General features: G+C 34.3%; 2 protein-coding genes across 8 annotated transcripts in view; both read right to left on the bottom strand.

Annotated features, from left to right (window-relative positions):
• stxbp5b (syntaxin binding protein 5b (tomosyn)) overlaps positions 1 to 9,612 on the bottom strand; it is a 39,862-nt gene extending 30,250 nt beyond the window's left edge. For 5 of the 7 annotated variants that reach the window (XM_058748909.1, XM_058748907.1, XM_058748908.1 and 2 more), the window contains exons 1-2: positions 9,073 to 9,612; positions 5,825 to 5,922 (exon numbers count right to left, since the gene is read on the bottom strand). In XM_058748909.1, coding sequence (XP_058604892.1) covers positions 5,825 to 5,922; positions 9,073 to 9,222 — 248 coding nt within the window. In that variant the 5' untranslated portion in view covers positions 9,223 to 9,612. The remainder of the gene's footprint in view (positions 1 to 5,824; positions 5,923 to 9,072) is intronic. The other 2 variants (XM_058748911.1, XM_058748910.1) reach the window with 1 other exon arrangement.
• An 8,678-nt stretch (positions 9,613 to 18,290) lies between these two features.
• rab32b (RAB32b, member RAS oncogene family) lies at positions 18,291 to 22,565 on the bottom strand. Its single transcript, XM_058749560.1, has 3 exons — positions 20,457 to 22,565; positions 19,781 to 20,058; positions 18,291 to 18,847 (listed from the first exon to the last, which is right to left on the bottom strand). Exons 1-3 carry the CDS (start codon positions 20,668 to 20,670, stop codon positions 18,707 to 18,709), a joined length of 633 nt encoding a protein of 210 aa, XP_058605543.1. The 5' UTR covers positions 20,671 to 22,565; the 3' UTR covers positions 18,291 to 18,706.
• Positions 22,566 to 22,580: the final 15 nt, after the last annotated feature.

Below are 22,580 nucleotides of genomic sequence, written 5' to 3' on the forward strand. Positions count from 1 at the left end.
TGAATGGTTGCTAGGACACTGCTTGATAGATATTAAAAATATTAATATCTAATATCTACAGCAGAATCAGGCGTGCTTCTTCAACATGCTTCGGCAAACAGACACGCACATACCACATTAATGACAAACTCTTTGTGCAATGCAAAAAAAAACAAAAAACAATACAATTATAAAGCAATTTGACTCTACAGCTTGTACTCTCTCTCTCCCTCATCCAAGCCAAACTTGAGCCATTAGTGATAAAGTCGAGATAGGATCTGTCCAAACAAGATTAAGAACAGTAATCAAACAGGCCCTGGGTGCCTTAAACAAACTCTGGAGGGTCTCAAATGGCCGTTATTTAAAGCACTTGGAGTTGGATGCTGCCAACAGCAGCCTACAAGAGCAGCAGAGAGGGTCATAGATCACGAGGCAATCAACACTGAAACACCACTGATGATACTAAAAATAGCACTAATCAATTCAATTTATACCACACTGAAGCCTAATAAAAAATTCTTCGAGCATGAATTGTAAAGCACCACTGGCTATGGAAATAAGCAAGGAGCTCCAAAGATGGTATCAGTTTTTAGCACACATTTCCTGCACTTGGTGAGTTCTGTGTGGCACTTCCTCATTCAGATACGTTTCTTAATCCACAATTCAGAGTGGTTTGATTAACTGTTTATTAACCTGGTTAACTGTCTGTGTCCTGCTAGCAGGATGCTTGGCACTCTTTTTTACTGCCTTTTTTCCTAATTAAAATGTATATACTTGTGACCGGAAAATGCATACAAAATGTCAATGGAGTACACAATTTTTGGTAGTGCCTTAAAATCTCACAGGAAACTCAATTTTTGTTATATCAACTTAAAATTTGGAAAATAAATTATGGTTTTGATTTTAAGAATTATTTTATATAAAATAACATTTTAGTACAGTACATTACAGAAAACAAACTTCTATAACTTTTTTAGTCTCATTTTTTTTAAATGCTTTCACTTTTAGCAATAATCTAAAGCCTTCTTTAAAAAGAGACCAACTTTAGGTCTGTATTCGGTGCATTTTCACATCTATGTTAAAAAACAAGGTGACAGTTGAGTAGTTCAACCCGAGTAATTTAAAATGTGTTCGGAGTAGTTTTTAGTGCATCACTACATGTTTACTTGCCAGTCCAAGTAAAAATAACCCACCTGCAAGTCCCTGTTATATTCTGGTCTCTAGATATGGCTCAGGACCCACTTTGGATATAATTTTTTGCTGACTTCATTGGCCTGCAAACTTTTCAGCACTTTCTTGGTGAGAAAAATCAGTTCAGTTATGTGAAACAGATATAAACATTGTAAACTGTGTTATAAAAAGCATTATAAAATGCATTATAAAATGAGTAAAAATATTTAATAAACAAACATGAATGACATCCTGTGCACATTTAAAAAGATTCCTCTACAGATTCTCTCTACAGCACAAACATGCAGGATGAGTTACAAGCCAAAGTTTAATATTTATATACATTTTTTATACAGTTTTCTTTATATAAAAACAGAAATGTGACCCTGGACCACAAAACCAGTCTTAAGTGCCAATTTTTCGAAATTGAGATTTATACATCATCTGAAAGTTGAATAAATAAGCTTTCCATTGATGTATGGTTTGCTAACATTGGACAATATTTGGCCGTGATACAACTATTTGAAAATCTGGAATCTGAGGGTGCAAAAAAATCTAAATACTGAGAAAATCAGCTTTAAAGTTGTCCAAATGAAGTTCTTAGCAATGCATATTACTAATCAAAAATGAAGTTTTTATACATTTACGGTAAGAAATTTACAAAATATCTTCATGGAACATGATCTTTACTTAATATCCTAATGAGTTTTGGCATAAAAGAAAAATTGATAATTTTGACCCATACAATGTATTTTTGGCTATTGCTACAAATATACCCCAGCGACTTAAGACTGGTTTTGTGGTCCAGGGTCACAAATAATATATCTAATGTACTCTTTAGCACATTAGATGATGATGATGCTAAAAATTTGCATTAATTAATTAAATTTATATCATGCTAAAGCCCAATAAAAAAATGTAGTTACATGCCTTACAAATATATAGAATTATAATCCATGCCAGCAGAGACAAATTGCATCATTTATAAACTATTCCTGCATTCACCAGCTCATTACGAAATCATGAACATCTGGTAAACATTTTGCAGCACAATCAACACTAAATTTTACAGTTCACTTATGAATAAAAAACAGATGTAATATACCTAATGTACTCTTTAGGTCATTATGCTGTGGCTCAGAAATCTAGTCACATGCTTTTTAACCCTACATCACCTGACTGGTTAAAGTTCTAACAGAATTATGCAGCACTCATCTTCGGTGAGACAGTTGCGAAATAAGAAAGGATGAAAGAAAGTTGCATTCTCAAAGAACAGGAGGCAACTTCCTCATTTGGTAAACCACAGTGGTTTGTGGTATTTCTATACACAAATGCAAAGAAGGCTCTCTTCATTCGACTGACAATGTTAAAAATGTGATACTCGACTCAGGCTCAAGTTTTTCAAGTTTTTGTGGGCTAAACACAGAAAACTCAGATTTCTTGGTTTACACATGTATTTAAAGAAACACTTCAGTTCAGTGTTTCTTAAACACTTTTGTTGGCAGTGGTTGATTAAGCTTTTAAGTCTTTACCGTGCATAAAACTTCACAGAGCATAATCTGAACTAAAAGCATTCAACAACGATCTATTCGTCAATTATTCATGCATAAACCTCACAAACGTTTGCTCCTTAGCACTGTAATTTGGAAAAACATTACCAAGCAGTGACGAGACTGCATATTAAAGAGCGCTTAACTGTTTTAATGCCGCCAAGCATCTCTAACAACAAACTACTAGTATTTATTATAAAGCCAAGACAGCTGAAACTTCTCAACGTCCAGCAAGGTTTCCATATGAAAACACACAGATAGAGACACAGGAGACCAATCATGTAAAATGAGATATTTACTGTTAGTAAACACCTCATTGAGTTTGTGTCAGCTGAGCTGTGGCGGTGTTTCCCAACGCTGGGGGCAATGAGGCAAATCGATATACCCTGTCTTTTGATAAATAGCCCAATCGACTGAATGACAGTAAGCCCATCAGCTCTCGCTGCACATTAACACATCCAGGCAACAGCTGAGCAAGAGGAGTCAGCCAATCAACTCAACTCTCCACCACACAGAACATTGACCTGGTGGGTGGGCTTGTGACTTTCCACAAGGACAAAATGCCATTGATACAGTGAAGTCTTGGGCAACCTACTGCTCACCATTACAAAAGCGTAATAGAGAACCAAGATGGCGGCGCGCGGTCAGACGCAGCGGCTTCTCCGGGTCCCAAAGACGGTGCTTTTATGTCTTTTAATGTCGTCTGTTCGTCTCCAAACAATGTCAATTTATCAGTAGGATAGTCGTGTATAGGTTTATATTGTTTTACTTCATTGTTGTATGCCTGTATTTATGTAGCACCATGGTCCTGTGAGGCACGACATTTCGTTCCACTGTATGCCCCCGCATGTAGCGGAATGACAATAAAGCTCAACTTGACTTGACTTGAGGTGCACTCCCACGACTAAGATTCAAATCTTACAACAACAAGTCTGGCCTTCAACCATGCAACCTTTTTTGGTATGGACGGGCGGTATAACTAAAATCATGTATCATGGTGTATTTCACAAAATAGATGATGACATGAAACATTTTTGGGAAGTAGACATGCATTGTGACATTCGAATACATTTTTGATAAAAAATTTGTATTAAATCATAAACCTAGAAAAGTTAAAACAGACAACAAAGAATTCCTGAAAAATATTTTAGAGGGCCCTGATCATTTTAATAAATTTGTAATAGATTATTAAATTTTAAAATGTTTTGAAATCAATTCATTAGACTTGCTTTTGATTGTTAAAATTTAACTAAACCTTTAAAAATGAATCCATAAAAATTAAAACGGAAAACTGAGAACAGACTTAATGTTGAAATGTATTAATAAATTATTGTTAAACTGTATAAATTTAATTATTTCAATTAATTATGACATAATTGTTGATTATTGAAATTTAATTTAACAATGAAAACATAATACAGAAAAATTTTAATAGAAAAAACACAATTTTCAATAAAATAAAACAGAATTTAGGAATAAAATATATTTTACAGGGCCCTAAAATGATTTTTTTTTTTTACTTTTATTAATATCTGTATACATTTTATTGTTTTTTGATTACAGAAATGTAATTTAAACCAAATGAAATATAAATAAAACCCATTTCATAGGGCCCTAAAAATGAACTTTGATCAATTTTATGTTAAATTGTAGAATTTTCATTATTTTAATTAATTAGACATGCTTTTTGATTGCTGTCATTGGATTTAACAATTAAAACTGAATCTACAATGACTACTTGTTTGCAACTATTTACAGATTGTAAGAAAAAAATGGTCTTGCATGTCATAAACTCCTTTTTTCTTACTTTTTGCTTTTCATTTTACATACAGCACAGATTGTTGAAATATGCAGGGTTTGTCTTATTTTCTTTTTTTTTGTATTGTGATGTTCTAAGTTATTATCTGTTTTGGATTTTGTGAAAACCATGATACAAATACCATTAAAAAGTATATTAAGAAATTCTTCCATTGCACAATATATATAAACCATCCAGCCCTACTCTGTAGCCATGTTTCTTTCGACAGAAACAATGGCTTGGTGTATATCTGAACATGAAAACACTCAGAAATAAGCTGAAGCAGCTTTGCTGAGTGTGTGTGGCTCTAACAGACGTGCCCAGCAGGACCAGTGATGTTTCCAGCACGTGCGAGGTGGCTTTCTGGCAGATAGTCGCCAGCACCAATGATGAGACGAGCTCTGCAACATATGGCAGTGGAGCTGCTCATGCCACAGTGGAGATATCGTTAATGAGCGCAGCTCCTCTAGGAATAAAGACCCTGCTTCTAGGAAATGTGCCTCTGAAATGAGGCTGCTCGTATACATGACTCTGTGAGAAACGGGCTGCTTTGATTTTTACCGCCTGGAATCAACTGACCTTCTCACTGATGACTGAGCATATAGTACATCAAAGCATCGGTTTTCAAATGCTCAATGTTTATATGTTTTGCATTTTAGTCAAGCAATGGAGGTACTGTAGATATGTGCCCAGGCTAATATATATGAGATTTTTACATTTTTAAAACAAATTTTAATGTTTCCACCATTTTTTTAAATGCAACGAGCCACATAGTTTTACCACAGTTAATATATATTAAAATATGTATAATTATATTATAAAAGATATAAGATATTAGCATTATATCCGCCACCCTGCCTTAGATATTGGCATTAACATCGTTACTGAGTAACACGTATCAGTCGATCAATAACACTAGGCATGTTGATTTGCTAACGCTAATTTTTCCACAAGCCCGGGTGTCTTTCCTTTAGTTTTTCATGTTACTTGAGTCAGTAGCGCCTATGATGCTTCTCTAGGGTAAATATTCAAATCTCCTGGGGGAACAGCAAGGCTCCTAGAAGCTGATTTGCCAGAGGATGTTGTTACTTGTATTTTGCAACTTACATAATCATATGTTTCTGTGGAGTTTAGTTTAAAAAAAAAAAGAGCCGCACATGCTTTGAACAAGTCAATTACTTTGTGCACCAAGACTTCCAGCGCAGAAGGGTGTGAAGACTGCCTTTGTTTAAATATACACACAAACAACACGACCGCACTTGACACTTATTTTCCCCCAGGTAAGTTAGACTGGCCAGCTGTCGCCAGCTCTTCAAATAAAGGATACAGTCTCAGGGCTCCACTTTGTGTGCCAATAGCCAGAATTTTCTGCACAGGATCAAAAGCCATGGAGGAGGGTTGACAGGGAAAGCCATGTCGCATTGTCTGTGAAGCAGAAGATGATTTGCATTAAACTACAAACATGGCAATGGTGTTCTTAAAGGAACAGTTCACACAAAAATTAATGGCATTTGGATCAAAACCTGTGTTGACCATTAAGTGCACTATATTCTAAGTTTTCTGAAGTCAAATGATCACTTTGTATGAGGAAATGACAGAAATGTAAGTAATGATTTGCTGATAATAATGTCCATAAATAAATACAATGGACAAATTAAAACATATGGAGTTTCTTCAGAAACTTTTTCCTGTTTTTTTTTTTTTTTAGGAAATAACCTACATTACAATCTGTCCCTCATACAAAGGATGGAAAATTCATCACTTGAAATAAAGTGACAATTAGCTAAAATAAAATAAAATTTAAAAAAGTAAGCTTATTTTATTTCAGCTGGTTGCCAAGGCTCATTTTCATTTAGCTTAAGCTAAAATACAAAAAAAAAAAAAACCCGATTAAAACTAGTAAAAAGTACTAAAATTACTAAAACATACTAAAAGTAAAATGAAAACTGAAAATATAAATAAAAAAACATATATACAGAAATAAAATCCTTATCAAAATATTAACAAAAACTATAATAGTATATCAATGATACCATATTGCCTCAGAAGACTAGGAATATAAAGTACGTTTAACATGCTTTTTGGGAGCTTTTCAAGACATGTTATTGCATGCATAAATATCTACAAATATTAGCTGTTTGTGTTCCATGAAAATACTCCATGAGGGTCAGTTATTAACAACAACCATTTTTTAATTTTGGCAAACTCCATTTTTCCTTGGAAAATGCTCAGGAAACATGATTCCATGTCAATCATTTACAGCAAAAGAACCAACGAAAGACCCAAGCAAAGAAACCACAATGTTGGTTAAATATTGCATATGTGGAAACATCCTTATGTTGGTGCACATTCGCAATATACTTTAAGTCAATATAATTGAGGTACATTGATGGTCCTTGCAGATAAAACCAAAACAAAAATGAACAATATATCCAACCACGTGGAGGAACACAAACAAGTTATAACAATTCAGGAAAGTTAGCAAGGCCTCTCTTCTTATTAGTGGTTTTAGTAATGAGGTGGGGGCCAGGGGTTTCAATTAGGATTTAATTAGTTCGAAATTAAAACGGATATTACAGATGAGGTTCAGATCACAGGATGCTGAGAAACTGAAGTTGATAGCTAAGCTGACTAACATCTCAATTACTGTAGTGATACCACAGTACAGTGATGATATCAAAGGGTAATACTCTAATATTTACCATGGTACTGAATTATTACCACATTTACATGCTCTGGTATTACAAGGACTAATTTATAACGTCAAACAAAAGCCCAACCAATACAGCCTGCTGGTTACCACACCATTCATGTAGTGATTACAATTAAATATGCAGAAAGCACATATCTAAAATGTAAAATAACATGCCTTATTATAGAGATAAAGATCCATTCCAAAAGCTCAAACATAACATTTGAAACTTTAAAAAGTTGTCAATACTGTATGTAGATTCAGTTTGTGAAAATGAAAAGACTAAATATTTATTATGAATAAATGTTGACATACGAAATATTTGTTCATTAAACCATGTAAAAAAAAAAAAAAGAAAAGAAAAAAGATAAATAGTTTAAGTTATCAGATGTTCTCATTGTATTTTTGTGAAATATTTTGTGTTTTTAAGTCAAGTCACAATTTTGTTATAATATTGTTTTGAATGGTTATTATTTACTATTTTCATAGCTTGATTCTTGGTGAATCCGTTAAGGTCAGTTTGACCCGCATAATACAGCATAATAATTATTAATTATAACAGCATATAGAACACATGACAATTAAGAAACAAAAACATATAAAAATGTATTATAGATAATTACAAGTGAGATTAAAGGGATAATTCACCCAAAAATGAAAATTACGTGTTCAACAGTAGAAAGAAACCTATAGGCCTACATGTTTATACAGGATGAGTAAACAATGACAGAATTTTAATTTTGGGGTAAACTTAATGACCTTGTAAACAATAACATTATGAATGGTCATGTGATGTGCATTTTCGGTTTCACAAACTATCCATTCACACTAGCAAAGGAGCCAATCGGTTCTGCAATCCCAATTAAACTACTAGACAAAACATTAAGCACAGGTATTTCTTGACAGACGAGACTGGCACGCCTTGAAATGTGACATAAATGAGTCTGTCATTCTTCCTCATCCTAACTTCAATCAGTTCCGCTCGTTCCAAAAAGTAATTTGCGTATTATAGTGTTCACCCCAAAATGACAATTCTGTCATTAATTACTCACCCTCATGACATTCCAAACCCGTAAGGGTTTCATTCATCTACAGAACACAAATTAAGATATTTTTGGTGAAATCTGAGAGCTCTCTGACCCTGCATAGACAGCAACACAACTGAAATGTTCCCAGACCCAGAAACGCGGTAAAACAGTCCATGTGACATCAGTAGCTCAGCTTCAATTTTGCAAAGCTACGAGAATACTTTTTGTGCGCAAAGAAAACAAAAATAACAATTCTTCTCCCGGAGTTACCCTCTTCCACCATTTTGGAGAGTACCATGAAGCGCGTGCACACCCTTTCCCCAGAACGTAATCAACATAATCAGCGTTGTTCACGTTCAGGAGAAAGCGCAGGCGCCCATGGTTTTGGTACTCTCCAAACAAACGTGTCTGGGCCTGTGAAGATTTCAGTTGTGTTGCTGTCTATGCAGGATCAGAGAGCTGTCAGATTTCATCAAAAATATCTTAATTTGTGTTCCAAAGATGAACAAAGGTCTTATGGCTTTGGAACTACACTAGGGTGAGTAATTAATGACAGAATTTTCATTTTGGGGTGAACTAACCCTTTAAATGAATTCTTCTTAAAATAACCGCCACCGATTCGTCAACTCGGACGTCACATGAGCGATTAATCTCCTGAACCGAGCTCTGGCTGGTTAACTTATTCCAGCCGGTGATGGTTAAAACCGACTCTGAGGTGTTTTTGTTTTAACCGAGTTGAAAACCATCGACCGATGGCGAGCTGCTTTTGTAATTAGAAGAATATTGAGGCGAGTTGGCGCCACTCACTCACCCACTCACTCACCCCCCATATGAGATCACAATAACTAATCCCACCTTGCAGAGCTGGAAATGCTCTGACTGCAGAGTCTCCTGAATCATGTCATTCTCCCTGTTTCCCGATTGAGGGGACGCGGCGGCGGAGGAGGAGGAAGAGGACGCCGCAGTCAAGCCGTCCAGCACCTTCCTGATATTAAACTTCTTCATATTGCCTCCAGCAAATTCGAAACGAATGCAAAATGTGCATAAACAGACGGTGGCGGAGACAGCCACACAAGCGCACTGTTGTTGTATTTGTCCTGATGTCTCACATGTCAGGCAGTGTTGTCATCCCGTCTCGTGTCATAATCCCACGCTCATTTCCTAAACACGGCCGCCGGCTCGAATGTCACTTCTTTTTCATTTTAATCGCGACACGGGCAGAGTAATCCAGTTAGATTTGGCCAATCTCGCTGTGCTCCGTTCCCTCCCCTCGGCTGGTTCCCCCCGCTGCTAACGCGGAAACGCAAAGCGCTGCAATCACCGCGACGCGTCTGCGCTGTGGAGGCGACACCCGGATGTGCGGGAGAGACGCCGCTGCGGCGCACTGACTCAGGATCAGCGCGCTTGGCCTGTGGCAGTTGTCTATAATAACCTTCAGGAAAGTCAGTTCCAACATTAGATGATGATTATGATGAAGATGAGGGCAATCACCCACCCTGATGGCTTTACCCGGATTTATTTTAGTACACTCAATAATAATAAGGTTACATGGAATCAATATAAAAGGAATCTTAAATATATATATATATATATATATATATATATATATATATATATATATATATATATATATATATATATATATATATATATATTTTAATGTTATTATATTATTATTATCATTATATTTAAAAAAAAAAAAAACTAATAAATAACATTGAATTGTTAAAATTATTATTATTACCAATCAATTTAATACATTCTGTTTAGATTTAATGTAATAATATAATCATACTGTTAATAATGTGTGACCCTGGACCACAAAACCAGTCTTAAGTCGCTGGGGTATATATGTAGCAATAGCCAAAAATGCATTGTATGGGTCAAAATTATCGATTTTTCTTTTATGCCAAAAATCTTTAGGATATTAAGTAAAGATCATGTTCCATGAAGATATTTAGTAAATTTCTTACCATAAATATATCAAAACTTAATTTTTGATTAGTAATATGCATTGCTAAGAATGAATTTGGACAACTTTAAAGGTGATTTTCTCAATATTTAGATTTTTTTGCACCCTCAGATTCCAGATTTTCAAATAGTTGTATCTCGGCCAAATATTATCCTATCGTAACAAACCATACATCAATGGAAAGCTTATTTATTCAGCTTTCAGATGATGTATAAATCTCAATTTCGAAAAATTGACACTTAAGACTGGTTTTGTCGTCCAGGGTCACATATAATATTTAATAATATAATAAAATAATTTAATACTATTTTATAATAAAATGATAATATTAACTTATTTATTATATAAATAATTACATACATAATGTTATCGTAACAATAATTATAACACTTTTATTATTAATATTATTAATAATAACAATAATGAACATTCTGTAATCAAAATAATACTATATAATGTCATTATTATTTTATTTATTTGTTTGTTTGTTTGTTTGTAGAAGAATTAATGATCCGCACGCACGAGAACAATCTTCTTTTTCGTTTTATTTTACAATCATTACCATTAGGGAATAGACACAAACGTTTCGGCTACCAAGCCTTCCTCAGTGTTTGTTTGTTTGTTTAAAATATACATTTATACATTTTTTTACTTCAATTTAGAGGGGAGACTAAAGCTAGAAAGTAATAGTTTTCCTCTCTTATTGTCCAGTAAAAAAGATGAGTTATTTGACCCTTTCTGACAACATAATCTGAAGTCAGCACTATTTGCAGTAGCTGTCACAAGGGGAATCTGCCATTATAGCCTATTATATTAAAACAGAATTAAACAAAAGAAGCAAAGAACATATCATAAACGTCAAAAACATAAATGACAACAAACAGGAAATATTCAGCCATTGTTTTGGACAACAGCTTATAAAATGAACATATAAAATGTGAAAGCCTTCCCTAATCTGAAATTTATGAAAAACACTCTTGACCTGTAAATTATCATTTAAAATCCACCTACAGTATGTTATATACAGTAATTGACTCATGCCTTTGTTAATGTTAATGTGGTTTTATTGTGTTTTATATTGGAGGACACAATTCACAAAAATGAAATACAATTTTGATACAAACTACAACTAGAGAAAACAGATTTTAGTGCAATGGAATATATCCCAGTAAACTTAAAGTTGCTAAAATATTAATTCTTTTATTTCATTAGTTGCATTTATAAACAAATACATTTATACTCAAAGTGCTTTACACTGTTAGACATTTCTGTAATTTCCACAGTTATTTACTGTATATCACCCAGTATAATACTGCAAATTCCCTTTACAGTAAATAACTGTAATACCCTTTGCATCATGGGAATTTTCTGTAACGTCAGACCCCACATACAGAGACTTACTGTATTTTTTTTAAAATTGCTGTATACTACTGTATTTGCTGTAAAGGTCTCTTTGGCGCCATTCTATTGAGATTGTTTTATTTTCCTCATTTCTTACATTTGGATTGACACAATTTGCTGTGCACCGTGTCTACAACGCTGCAATAGTTTGGGACTGACTGCACTGGGCGTGTTACATCGCTTGTAATGATTGGAAAAATCCATTTGTACTTCGTGTCAGAAACAGCGCGAGTGCTTGGAGTACATCTGCACGTCAGGGCATCAGTTTACTGTCCGCATCCACTGTAGATAATATAAATATTGGGTTCTATATTGTTGTCTGTTGTCGAGTTGCGCCGCGCCACGCCACTCACATCCGAGGAAGACACGGAAGCAGTAGGGCAGCGCCGCAGGTTTTGCCTGGGGATGAACCCGCGAGAGTGGAAGAGCTCCGGAGAACATCTGCGCTGTGTGTCGATGCACCTTATACGAGAGAATAAGACCAGCAAGCAAGGTAAAAATATATGTACGTTTGTCTGTGTGTTTGTGTCAGATTTTTACTAGTTGTGTCTTGTGGCTATTGTTGTGTCTTGTTCTGGGCCCTGAAATAGAGGAATTTTGGTCAATAATGATAAATAAACAATATTTTGCTGAATGTGTTTTTGTGCTGGCACCTTGGCTGGTTTAGGTCTGTCAGGGATTAATAAATATGAAAGTAAAACCGCCAGTAGGTGGCAACAAGTCCCTGTTTTAATAAATGACTTACTGAATCATTCATATCAAACTATTCGTTCAAAACTGCTGATTCAATAGAAACGAAAGAAGTGAGACCATCTGAATAGACCGTTGAGTCACTGGCTCACTCGATTCGTTCAAAAACTGATTCATTCACGGAATGAAACACCATGTTGCTATGCGCTGTTGTATAAAACTAATAGCACATTGTGCTTGCGGCATCGCGCACATGTGCTGATATACAGAAAAGTACATTGCTTGTATCCAGAGGATACAACTTAATGCACTGCAAAATGTCCTAAGACAGGAGAAATGGTGAAGTTGCACTGTTCCAGCGCTGGAAGTCTGTATTGTTAAGTGTTATACATGCAATGTTTGAAATAAAGAATTTGATATTTTGTAATTATTGTGTCTATTTTAATTGAATGCCAGTAGTACCTATGTAGAGTAAAAATAAAATTAATTATATATAAAAATTATAAGATCTAATGAAATCTATATTAAAATGAATGAATTACAGTAGTATACTGATGAATTGGATTTTATTTACTGTAAAACAGCACAGTTTTCAACTGTAAATCAAATACAGTTTGCTACTGTAAATCTTAATTACAGTAACGTTGCCAGTAAGTTACTGTAAAACCCTTTGAAATCTCTAACAGTGTAGAATAGAGTGTAATTAACAGTATATCTAATTAACTCAACAGCTTTCTCTCTGTTACAGTACTGGTTGTTCAGGTCATCTGGGACTCTCAGTCTGGGTACAAAATATTCTCAATGAAGCCTGTGGCAGACACAGTTGGCCCATCCCTCCTGTAATGGCTGCTGTTTCCGGATGCTTAGTAACACACGGTCTCCAGGGTCTCCTCTCACCGTCTCAGGAGATTAATGATGTAATTTTCAATCCTACACTATTGTCTATGCAGAAAATATTACAAAATCCTAAATAATACTGTGCATACATAATAACTGCTGTATATGATGTGTTTTGGGATAGTGGATCCAAATACTGTAATTTGTATATTGGTTGCTTTATCATCACAATGGCTTTAAAATAAACTTTAAACTTAAACTATACTTTTAAACATTTTAAATTGTACCATTTCTGCTTCATTATGGATAAAGAACAAACTTGGTTAATTTTAAGCAACAAATCAGTCAGGTAAACTATTCATTTAAATACTGGCCTCCTTGAAAGCAGAACTGAATTAGAAGTCAGTCTGTGTTACACCCACTAGATGGAGCCACAATCATTCTTACATCCCAAATCAGCATGGAAATGAATGAAGTGATTCATATGGTGAATATTTAATGAAAAGAACACAATCTCTATATTATTAGAGATAATGCCTTAATTATAGCATCATCAGCAATACTATCTGAGAGCAGCAGTAACACTTTACAATAAGGTCCCATTAGTTAATGTTAGTTAATGCATTAACCAGCAATGTGCAATACATTTGTTACAGTATTTATTAATATTTGTTAAAATTAGTTAATAAAAATACAACTGCTTGTAAGTTCATAATATCTCAGATCCATTAAATTATGATTATGATGAAGATCAAGGCAATCATCCATCGTAATGCCTTTGCTCAGTTTTTAATTTAGTACACTGAATAATAACAATATATGATTATATTGAATCAATATAGGTAAATATTTATAAATACAATATAAATCTTGTATAGAAATATACAAAATATATATTTAAATATTATTATTACTATTATTATTATTATTATTACTTTTATTTCATAAAATAATACTTATATTTAATAATATTTGTTTTAAGTAATATATTTTTGCGATTAGTTAAGAGAGTCAAGAGTCTAAAAAGTCTACTATAAATATGCTAGTATAAATATAAAGTCTAGAATAAATCTAGTAAAATATTTATCTGATTTTACCAATCAACATCCATTAAATAATATCAGATTCAACTTTTGATTTTTAAAGAATGTATTAGTAAATGTGGAAATTAACATGATTATTAAGATTATTAAATGCAATGTATTAGTATACAATATTTTTTAAGTTCAAGTTCATGCAACTATATGTAGTTAACTAATATTGACAAATTGATCTGTCTTGTGAAGTGTTACCAAAAAAGGGAAAACATTTCTTCATGTTAAACCTTTGTTTTAATTAGTTTAATCCTAAAACTTCTTTCTGTTTATGAAAATCACAGATTTGTAATGTGGACCCCATACAGACTTGTCAAGGTCAAAAACATTTGCAGAAAGGTCATGTTTGGTTTGCGTTGCAGCTCCTCATGTGTCCTGTGGACTCTCTTCTGTCCAGCTTCCCTCCTACTTGTGTGATTCTCAGGCTCTGTACGTCAGCACAGTGATCATCCGCTTCTCCATGAGAGCCATCTGCTCACACACATGGAGCCGCCACTTTAGCCATCGCACACAAATACAGTCTCTTGTGTCCCATGACAGAGTTTGCTCAGGGTAAGTTGTGTCTTGCGTAAAGGAATGCGTTGATGGAATATGTGAACGATTTATCAGTGCTTATTTTGCTGCAAATTGCTCACAATGACCTCGCACCAGACATGAAAAGGATTAACATTCAGAAAACAATTTTGCCCCCAAATTTCTTTGCAGTATTCAATGAAGCGCTGACACAATAGTATTTATTTGCTGGAAAGCTATTGTCATTATGAACAGAGCCACTGACACACTTTACCGCACAGATACCAGTTTGGCCTTTATTTAGTAATTCATGGATATTTTGGCAAACAACTTTTTAAATGTATAAAATACATCACATACACTCTTAAAAATAAAGGTTTTGGAGTTTATGGTTCCAGAAATAAACTTTGACATCCATGGATTCTTTCCATTCCATAAAAATTTGGAAACAGCTTTAGATTGTTGAAATGTTCTTCACACACAAAAACTGCATCTTGATGGATTTGTTTCTTACAAACACACAGTTTTTTAAATCACAAGTTGTTAATTGATGGACTGGAGTGGTGTGGAATACTTGTGAATTACTGTGATGTTTTTATCAGCTGCTTGGACTCTCATTCTGACGGCACCCATTCACTGCAGATGATTAATTGGTGAGCAAGTGATGGAACGCTACATTTCCTTAAATCTGCTCCGATGAAGAGACAACTCATCTACATCTTGGATGGCCTGGGGGTGATTAAATTTTCTGTTCATTTTTGGTTGAACTATTCCTTTAAAACAAGAAAAAATATCTGTCAGTGAGGTCAGCAAATAATAATCTGAATTCAAAAAGTAATACAGTTTATTAATGCCTTTAAACAAGCTATTTTTTCTTGTTTTAAGCTGAGACTCACGTAATTGTAATAATTTTTTTTTAAAACAAGCCTTAATATCTTAGATTGTTTAGATATTTGTACAGGAAACAAGACATTAATTGGTTTATGCAATAATTATTTCAAATCATGAGACCAATAAGTAACTTTGATAGAGTAGAATTCAGAATTTTTGAAATGTAATATTTTTGTGCTTGTTGTTGAAGGATTTCCCACAAACACTCCTTCACTCAGCCTCTGAAACTAGGTCTGAAGTATATAGGACACAGACTTTGTCTTTGATGGTTTTCCTCTAAGCAAAATATCCACTTCAAATGCAACCAGAAACGGTTATAATGCATGTGCATTAATTAGAGCTGAACATTTCAAGCAGCATGAATCAGTCACATTTCATACAAAGCACCAAAAGAGTTGCTAAAAGTTTCATGTGTTAAGATCAATAATAAAGGTTCTTAGGCTTCATCAGGACAGATGAATTCACTCCACATTATTTGTAAACAACTGCAGCGGAGGGGCTCAAATAAGTGGTATGTAGAACAGATCCCTAGACGCACACCAAGGACGCTACAAAGTAAAACTACAGGACGGTGCAGAACAGATGGGAGAGTAAAAATATCTGCCCTCCTATACACACCATGTCAGCAAAAACCTGCCTTCAGGCTCAGCGTTCACATGATGAACCAGAACCAGACCACCACAGTAATGAGTGAGACCAGAATGTGACCACCACAGTCCACTGTCCAAGCAACTGAGAGATTAGTCAGCAAATTATTGACTGACAGAAAATGGAAATGTTAGTCATTTTAACAGAAGAACTATAAAATGCCATACACATCCCCTGCAGTGAATGGGTGCCGTCAGAATGAGAGTCCAAACAGCTGATACAAACACCACAAATAATACTCAAGTAAATCCACACCACTCCTGTCAGTCAATTCACTTGAAATGTTGTTTCCGGCCAAAATGTGTGTTCATAATCCATAATAACGCTTCCTCCAGTGAAAAAGTCCATCACCTGTTGTCCTCTCACATCAAAATCCACCAACATATTAGTTTAGATCTGTTTAGGACTGTTTTTGTTCATAAACGGTGCATAATTCTCTCCTAATTCAGAGGAGATGGCTTTTCAATGGAGAAAAGTATCGTATCTTAGCCTGATGCAATGGTTTTGAAGTTAAAAAAGCCTACATGATAGAGATGTTTCTTAAAAACATACAGTTTTTCACTTCACAAGCACTTCATTGATGGACTGGAATGGTGTTGTACTTGTGGATTATTGTGATGTTTTCATCAGCTGTTTGGACTCTCATTCTGACGGCACCCATTCACTGCAGAGGCTCCATTGATGAGCAAGTGATGTAATGCTATATTTCTCCAAATCTGTTTTGATGAAGAAGCAAACTCATCTACATCTTGGATGACCAGAGAGGGAGTACTTAAAAAAAAAAAAAAAAAAAAAAAAAATTTTTGCATGTTGTGTTTTAATGTCACATTTCATAGTGTTTAATATAGTACAATAAATATACAGTCTCACAATGACTGAAACATTGCCACTGCATTTTAAAATAAATTAACAAATAAAAAGAAATCAAAGTGTATGTTGAATTAAATTTTTTTTTAAATTAGTAATTTATTTATTTGAATTTTTAGAACTTTGAAATTAGCATATTCATTCACCAAAACTTGCACAGAATAAGTTATTCATAGTTTTATAACCTTGCTCTCATTATTGAGCAAATTGCTCTCAAATTATTTGTAATAAATTTTTAATTGCATCACAGTTCATCTTCAACAACAACATTATGACTCAACAGTGCCTTATTATTTTCTCACAATACTAGCATGGAAACCTGCCAGAAAAGGTAAAAGCGCTACACCTGTACAACCTGTCTAGCAGCGCTAACAGATGGGAAGCGCTTACAGCCGAGATGGGAACATTTCTGGTGCCTCTGGGGGAATGCGGTGAACGGCACACCATGAGACCTGTGCGACAAGTTACACAGCCGTTTGCGAGCACAAAAAAACTCTGGAAACCTGTTCAAACCTGCTTTTCCATGCATAGACTCCTGAATATGCTCGCAGCGGATACAGTGAATTGAGGCTGCTATGGGGGCTTGAACACAGTATTGTTTGCTCAATATAGTCCAGATCTCTGGGGGGAGCATCAGAACTCCAGAGTTCTTCACATTCACTCAAAAATGCGCGGCAAAATTGGGTCACGCTGGGAACAGCTTCCTATTTCTGTGACATTAACCATTGTGTATGAAAGCTGTGCATCCTGCTGTGTTTGATCGCTCCCCTGACCTGGATAATCGCTGTATGAGGCATATTTCTCTTCTATATTTTAAATAATTAATCATTTTATAAACTTGATAAAATAGAGCGGGGCATTGGGCTTGATTAGTGTATGTTTTGGGCTTATCAATTACTAAAGTTTGCAAAAGTCATGCACTGGAATGGAAATTCTGCCACTTTTTGTCAAATAATGTAAGGAGAGATATATTAGCTTGCGACCTGAGGCACAGTATTACACATTTATGCTTGATGGGGAATTTATTTTGTAACACAGAAGCCCTGATGGAATATGGAGTATTATCCTGAAGCTACATTTATTTTTCATCAATCTAACTTCATTAGATTTATTTTTTATTTCAAACACATTCTCTCCTATTGCTGTTTTTCAAAGAAAACTAACTTTTGACGGCTATAAAATATAGGCCATGTCCCTGTGCACGCTGCTTTCTGCAGAGAGAAACATAATGAATTTGGCATCTTGACAGTATTTCTGTTCACTCCTGAAATGTTGTAAGCTGAAGTGCGTACGGCGGATCTCCAGTCCTTCCATGCTGATGTATTTAATAACCCATGAGCATGTAGCAGATTAGCAAGGGAAATGAGACACATCGCCGCAGAGGTATTTATTAGATACTCAGCATGAAACTCATTCAACATGGTACGTGCTCGTGGCCCCCAAAATGTTTAGATGAGTATTAATCATTGACAGTAAAATAAAATATATAAAATATACAAATTGCAAAATGCTATGCTGCACAGTTATCCCTTGAGTTTAACCTCAATAAGGAAGCTTCTCAGACTGGGATTTTGAATCAGCAGCAGGTAGAGTTGCTCTTTGAATGCTGCTTCAGGTTGATCTGCATGTTCTGCTCTTCTTCTTTCACTGATTCCTCATTATTCTGGAGAATGTGCTTAACGAGGAATTTAGCAGCTTCATCCACATTGATATCGTCCTAAAACACAAACAAAACCATAAAGCTCCATTGAAGTAATGAAACAGAAGTGGAATAGTAGACGTGACATTACTATACACTTATAGGCAATATTATAGATAGCAGCTAAAACACAATTTCTTGAACTATAAACAATATTTTCATAAAAAACAATGATATCCATTAATTCAGTCTTCAGTGGCACATGATCATAATTATGCTCAATTTTTCTTAACAGCAATGTTGAAAACAGTTTTTGCTGCTTAATATTTGTGTCGAAATCGTGATATGCTACCGTTAAAAAGTTTGGGTTATGATTTTTTTTTTCAAAGAAATGTTACTTTTATTCTGCAGTTGATCATTAAATTGATCAAAATTGACAATAAAGACATCTATAATGTAACATAAGATTTCTATTTTAAATAAATGCTGTTCTTTTGAACTTTGTATTCATCAAAGAATCTTGGGGAAAAAAATATATCCGTTTCCACAAAAAGGTGAAACAGCACAACTGTTTTCAATATTGATAATTAGAAATGTTTCTTGAGCAGCAAATCAGCATATTATGATTTCTGAAGGATCATGTGACACTGAAGACTGGCGTAATGATGCTGAAAATTTAGCTTTGCATCGCAGGAATAAATTACATTTTAAAATATATTTAAATAGAAACCAGTTCTTTTCAACTGTAATAATATTTCAAAATATTGCTATTTTTACTGTATTTTTGATCAAATAAATGCAGCCTTAGTGAGCTGAAGAGACTTCTTTCAGAAACATTAAAACATGTTTAATGTTTACATAAGTAACAAAAATTAAGTTTATATTAAGTATAATTAATACAAACACAGAGGCAGGGCACTGGTTGGGTGAGGATTGAAAAAAGCCTGTTTCTTATCCAAAATTGGTCTAAATGGCAATTTAAAGGAAATGGCACGATTATAATCAAGTCACCTTTGCTGATGTCTGAAACCATCCAATGAAGCCCTTCTCCTGGCAGAGTTTCTCCAGAAGAGAAGCATTCCTCTGGCACATTTTAGTCTCATCACATTTATTGGCCAATAGAACAGCAGGGATCGGACTGCCATTTTTCAGCATTACTTGACCATCGAGTTCATGTTTCCAGTTCAGAGCTCCATCCAATGTTGACCCATTTGTCACGTCATACACAACAAGCGCACCACTGGATCCCTTGAAGTATACGCGGTTCAGTCCCCTTACACGCTCTTGACCTAAATAAACAAGAAAAAACACTTTAATCAGAAAGCACCAAATTAGCCTTTGAGATGCAGAATTACGCTCCTGATTCATAGAGAAACAAAAACTGATCAGTTTACAGCAGGTTTTACAGGTTTTTCTTGCCTAGAGATTTATAGTCAAATATAAATCCGCAAGTGAAACTGTGCTACTAAATGGTTGATAATTACCCCTTATGAGGACCAGTGGAACTAAAAAACAACTATTTTTGTCAAAGTTAGATACATTTCTGTTCTATTTTGCTCCTGATGCCCTTTTTCTCATATTCATCAACATTACTAGAGTTTTATGCACTGATGATCTATTATGACCTTTTAAAATAACAACCTACGTAGTTCTATTATACTAATTTCAGGTTTAAATAAAGACTTACCTGCTATATCCCACAGCTGTAATCTGACCCGTGTGTGACCGTCCCAATCTATCACCTTCATGGAAAAATCCACACCTATAGTCGTTTTCAACTCCTCGTAGAATTGATTTTTCACATATCGTTTAACAAAGCTGGTTTTCCCAACTTTATGGTCTCCAATCACCAAAACTTTAAATAAATGTTCAGTGAATCCTAATTCTGAGTCTCCTGACATTTTCCTGGAGAGCGATAACAAATTGCTTTTTGTAAATGGCCTACTTCAGATTTATTCTGCCAGTTAAATCCCTTTCGCGTTTTCGAACCATGCTACAGTACCAACAACACAGATAGTTTCCAGCATTAAAAACTGTAAAACAAAGATTTTACAAGGTAAATCAGATGTCAAAATTCATGCATTTTAAGCGTTTCAGGTGCAAAGCGTGCATAAAGTGACAGTGAGACACACAGGTGTTGAAGACGGTTCTTTAACATGGTCATATGAAAGCAATAACTGGTCACATTTTGGGAAATTATTAACTAAACACCTACTGCAGAAACAACCCTGAGAGCTTATTTACAAAATATACAATATTTATCATAAACCTAATAAAACATGCCCACTAAAATGATAAGCTAAGCAATTCCTGACAAATACAGCAGAATTAAATGTAATCTGTAGAAACATGTTTATCTTAAGATAGCTACATCTAGGCTCATACAGTGATTGATTCTTTTAAAAAATATAATAGCACAAATGTTTTCTTAAAGCTAAAGTATAGTTTCAAGACTATAGTATGCAATCTGACAACACATATTGCACTGCAACAGAAAAAAGAAAACTTACAGCATAATCATTTCAGATAATATCTAAAAAGTTACCTGAATACAATCCTCTAAAATTGCTTAAAATCCCATAATAATTTAGTAACTGTCACGTCATATAGGACTTAAATGGTCATAATAAGAGGATATAACTGTCTACATCATGGTACATTCTGGTGAAACTGCCGTCGGTGGCCCTGCTGAGCATTAGGGGATCTTGAATCTTCATTAACACATTGACTTTATAAAGCATATAAGCATTTGGAGCTGATATGAAAACATTTAATCAACAGTTAAGAGAAGTTACCAAATACAGACAATAATGTCTAATGGAAAAGTCCATGTAATAATACAAACTCTAACTTTATGTTATGACCATTTAAATCCAGAGATATATGATATATATTTACATTTTCTTCATTATTAAAAAAAAAATCACACATAAATAGAAGAAATAGTATGTACACTTCCTATTGTACTTTAAACACACAAACTATACAAAAAGTACATAAAAACAATTACGGTATGAAAAAATACAGTTGGTTTTGACATTGGCACTTAAAAACTTTTGCTACATTTTGCTAACAAATTTACTAGGCATTTGTTATCTACACTTATTGTAGTTTACTGCATACATATGCTGCATGATTTGATGCTTTAACTAGACCTAAAACAGTTTGATGATCATGTTTACTTTAATATAGACTTTTAAAATGCAGTTTATAAAAGGTATGATTGTATAAAACACCTTAAACACATTAAATAGTCACTGATAGAGAATTCCTAAATCTTCATTTTCTGCTACAATGGTTGTACAATGGTTTCTGTAAGTCCTTTAGATGATTTGATCTATTATGAAAAGAATAAAGAGCTCAGAATATACAGCATTACAATGACTGGTGTTGGTTTCATGTCAACTACTGCTGCCATACTAAAGCAAGTGATAGTGACACAAATCAAAGGGCACCTACACGTTTGGTTCCTGCTTTTACACAATCCGACACTGACATTCCAAAGGTCCAAAATTAACTTTTTTGCCACACCTGCCTATTGCGGGTGAATTGGGAAAAATTACAGGACGCTGAACTGTATTTTGCTTTATTATTCATTTCAGGGTTATTATTGTTAATAAAAACTGAAAACATAAAATGAATGAATAAATAAATAAATAAATTAATTTAAATAAATTAATTTAGTTTAACTTAAAGTACTAAATTAACAATAATCAATAAAAGTTTTATAGACAATTAAAGGGTTGGTTCACCCAAAAATAAAAATTCTGTCATTAATTACTCACCCTCATGTCGTTCCAAACCCGTAAGA

This window comes from Onychostoma macrolepis, chromosome 17 (assembly GCF_012432095.1).
Source record: "Onychostoma macrolepis isolate SWU-2019 chromosome 17, ASM1243209v1, whole genome shotgun sequence".
NCBI lineage: Eukaryota > Metazoa > Chordata > Actinopteri > Cypriniformes > Cyprinidae > Onychostoma > Onychostoma macrolepis.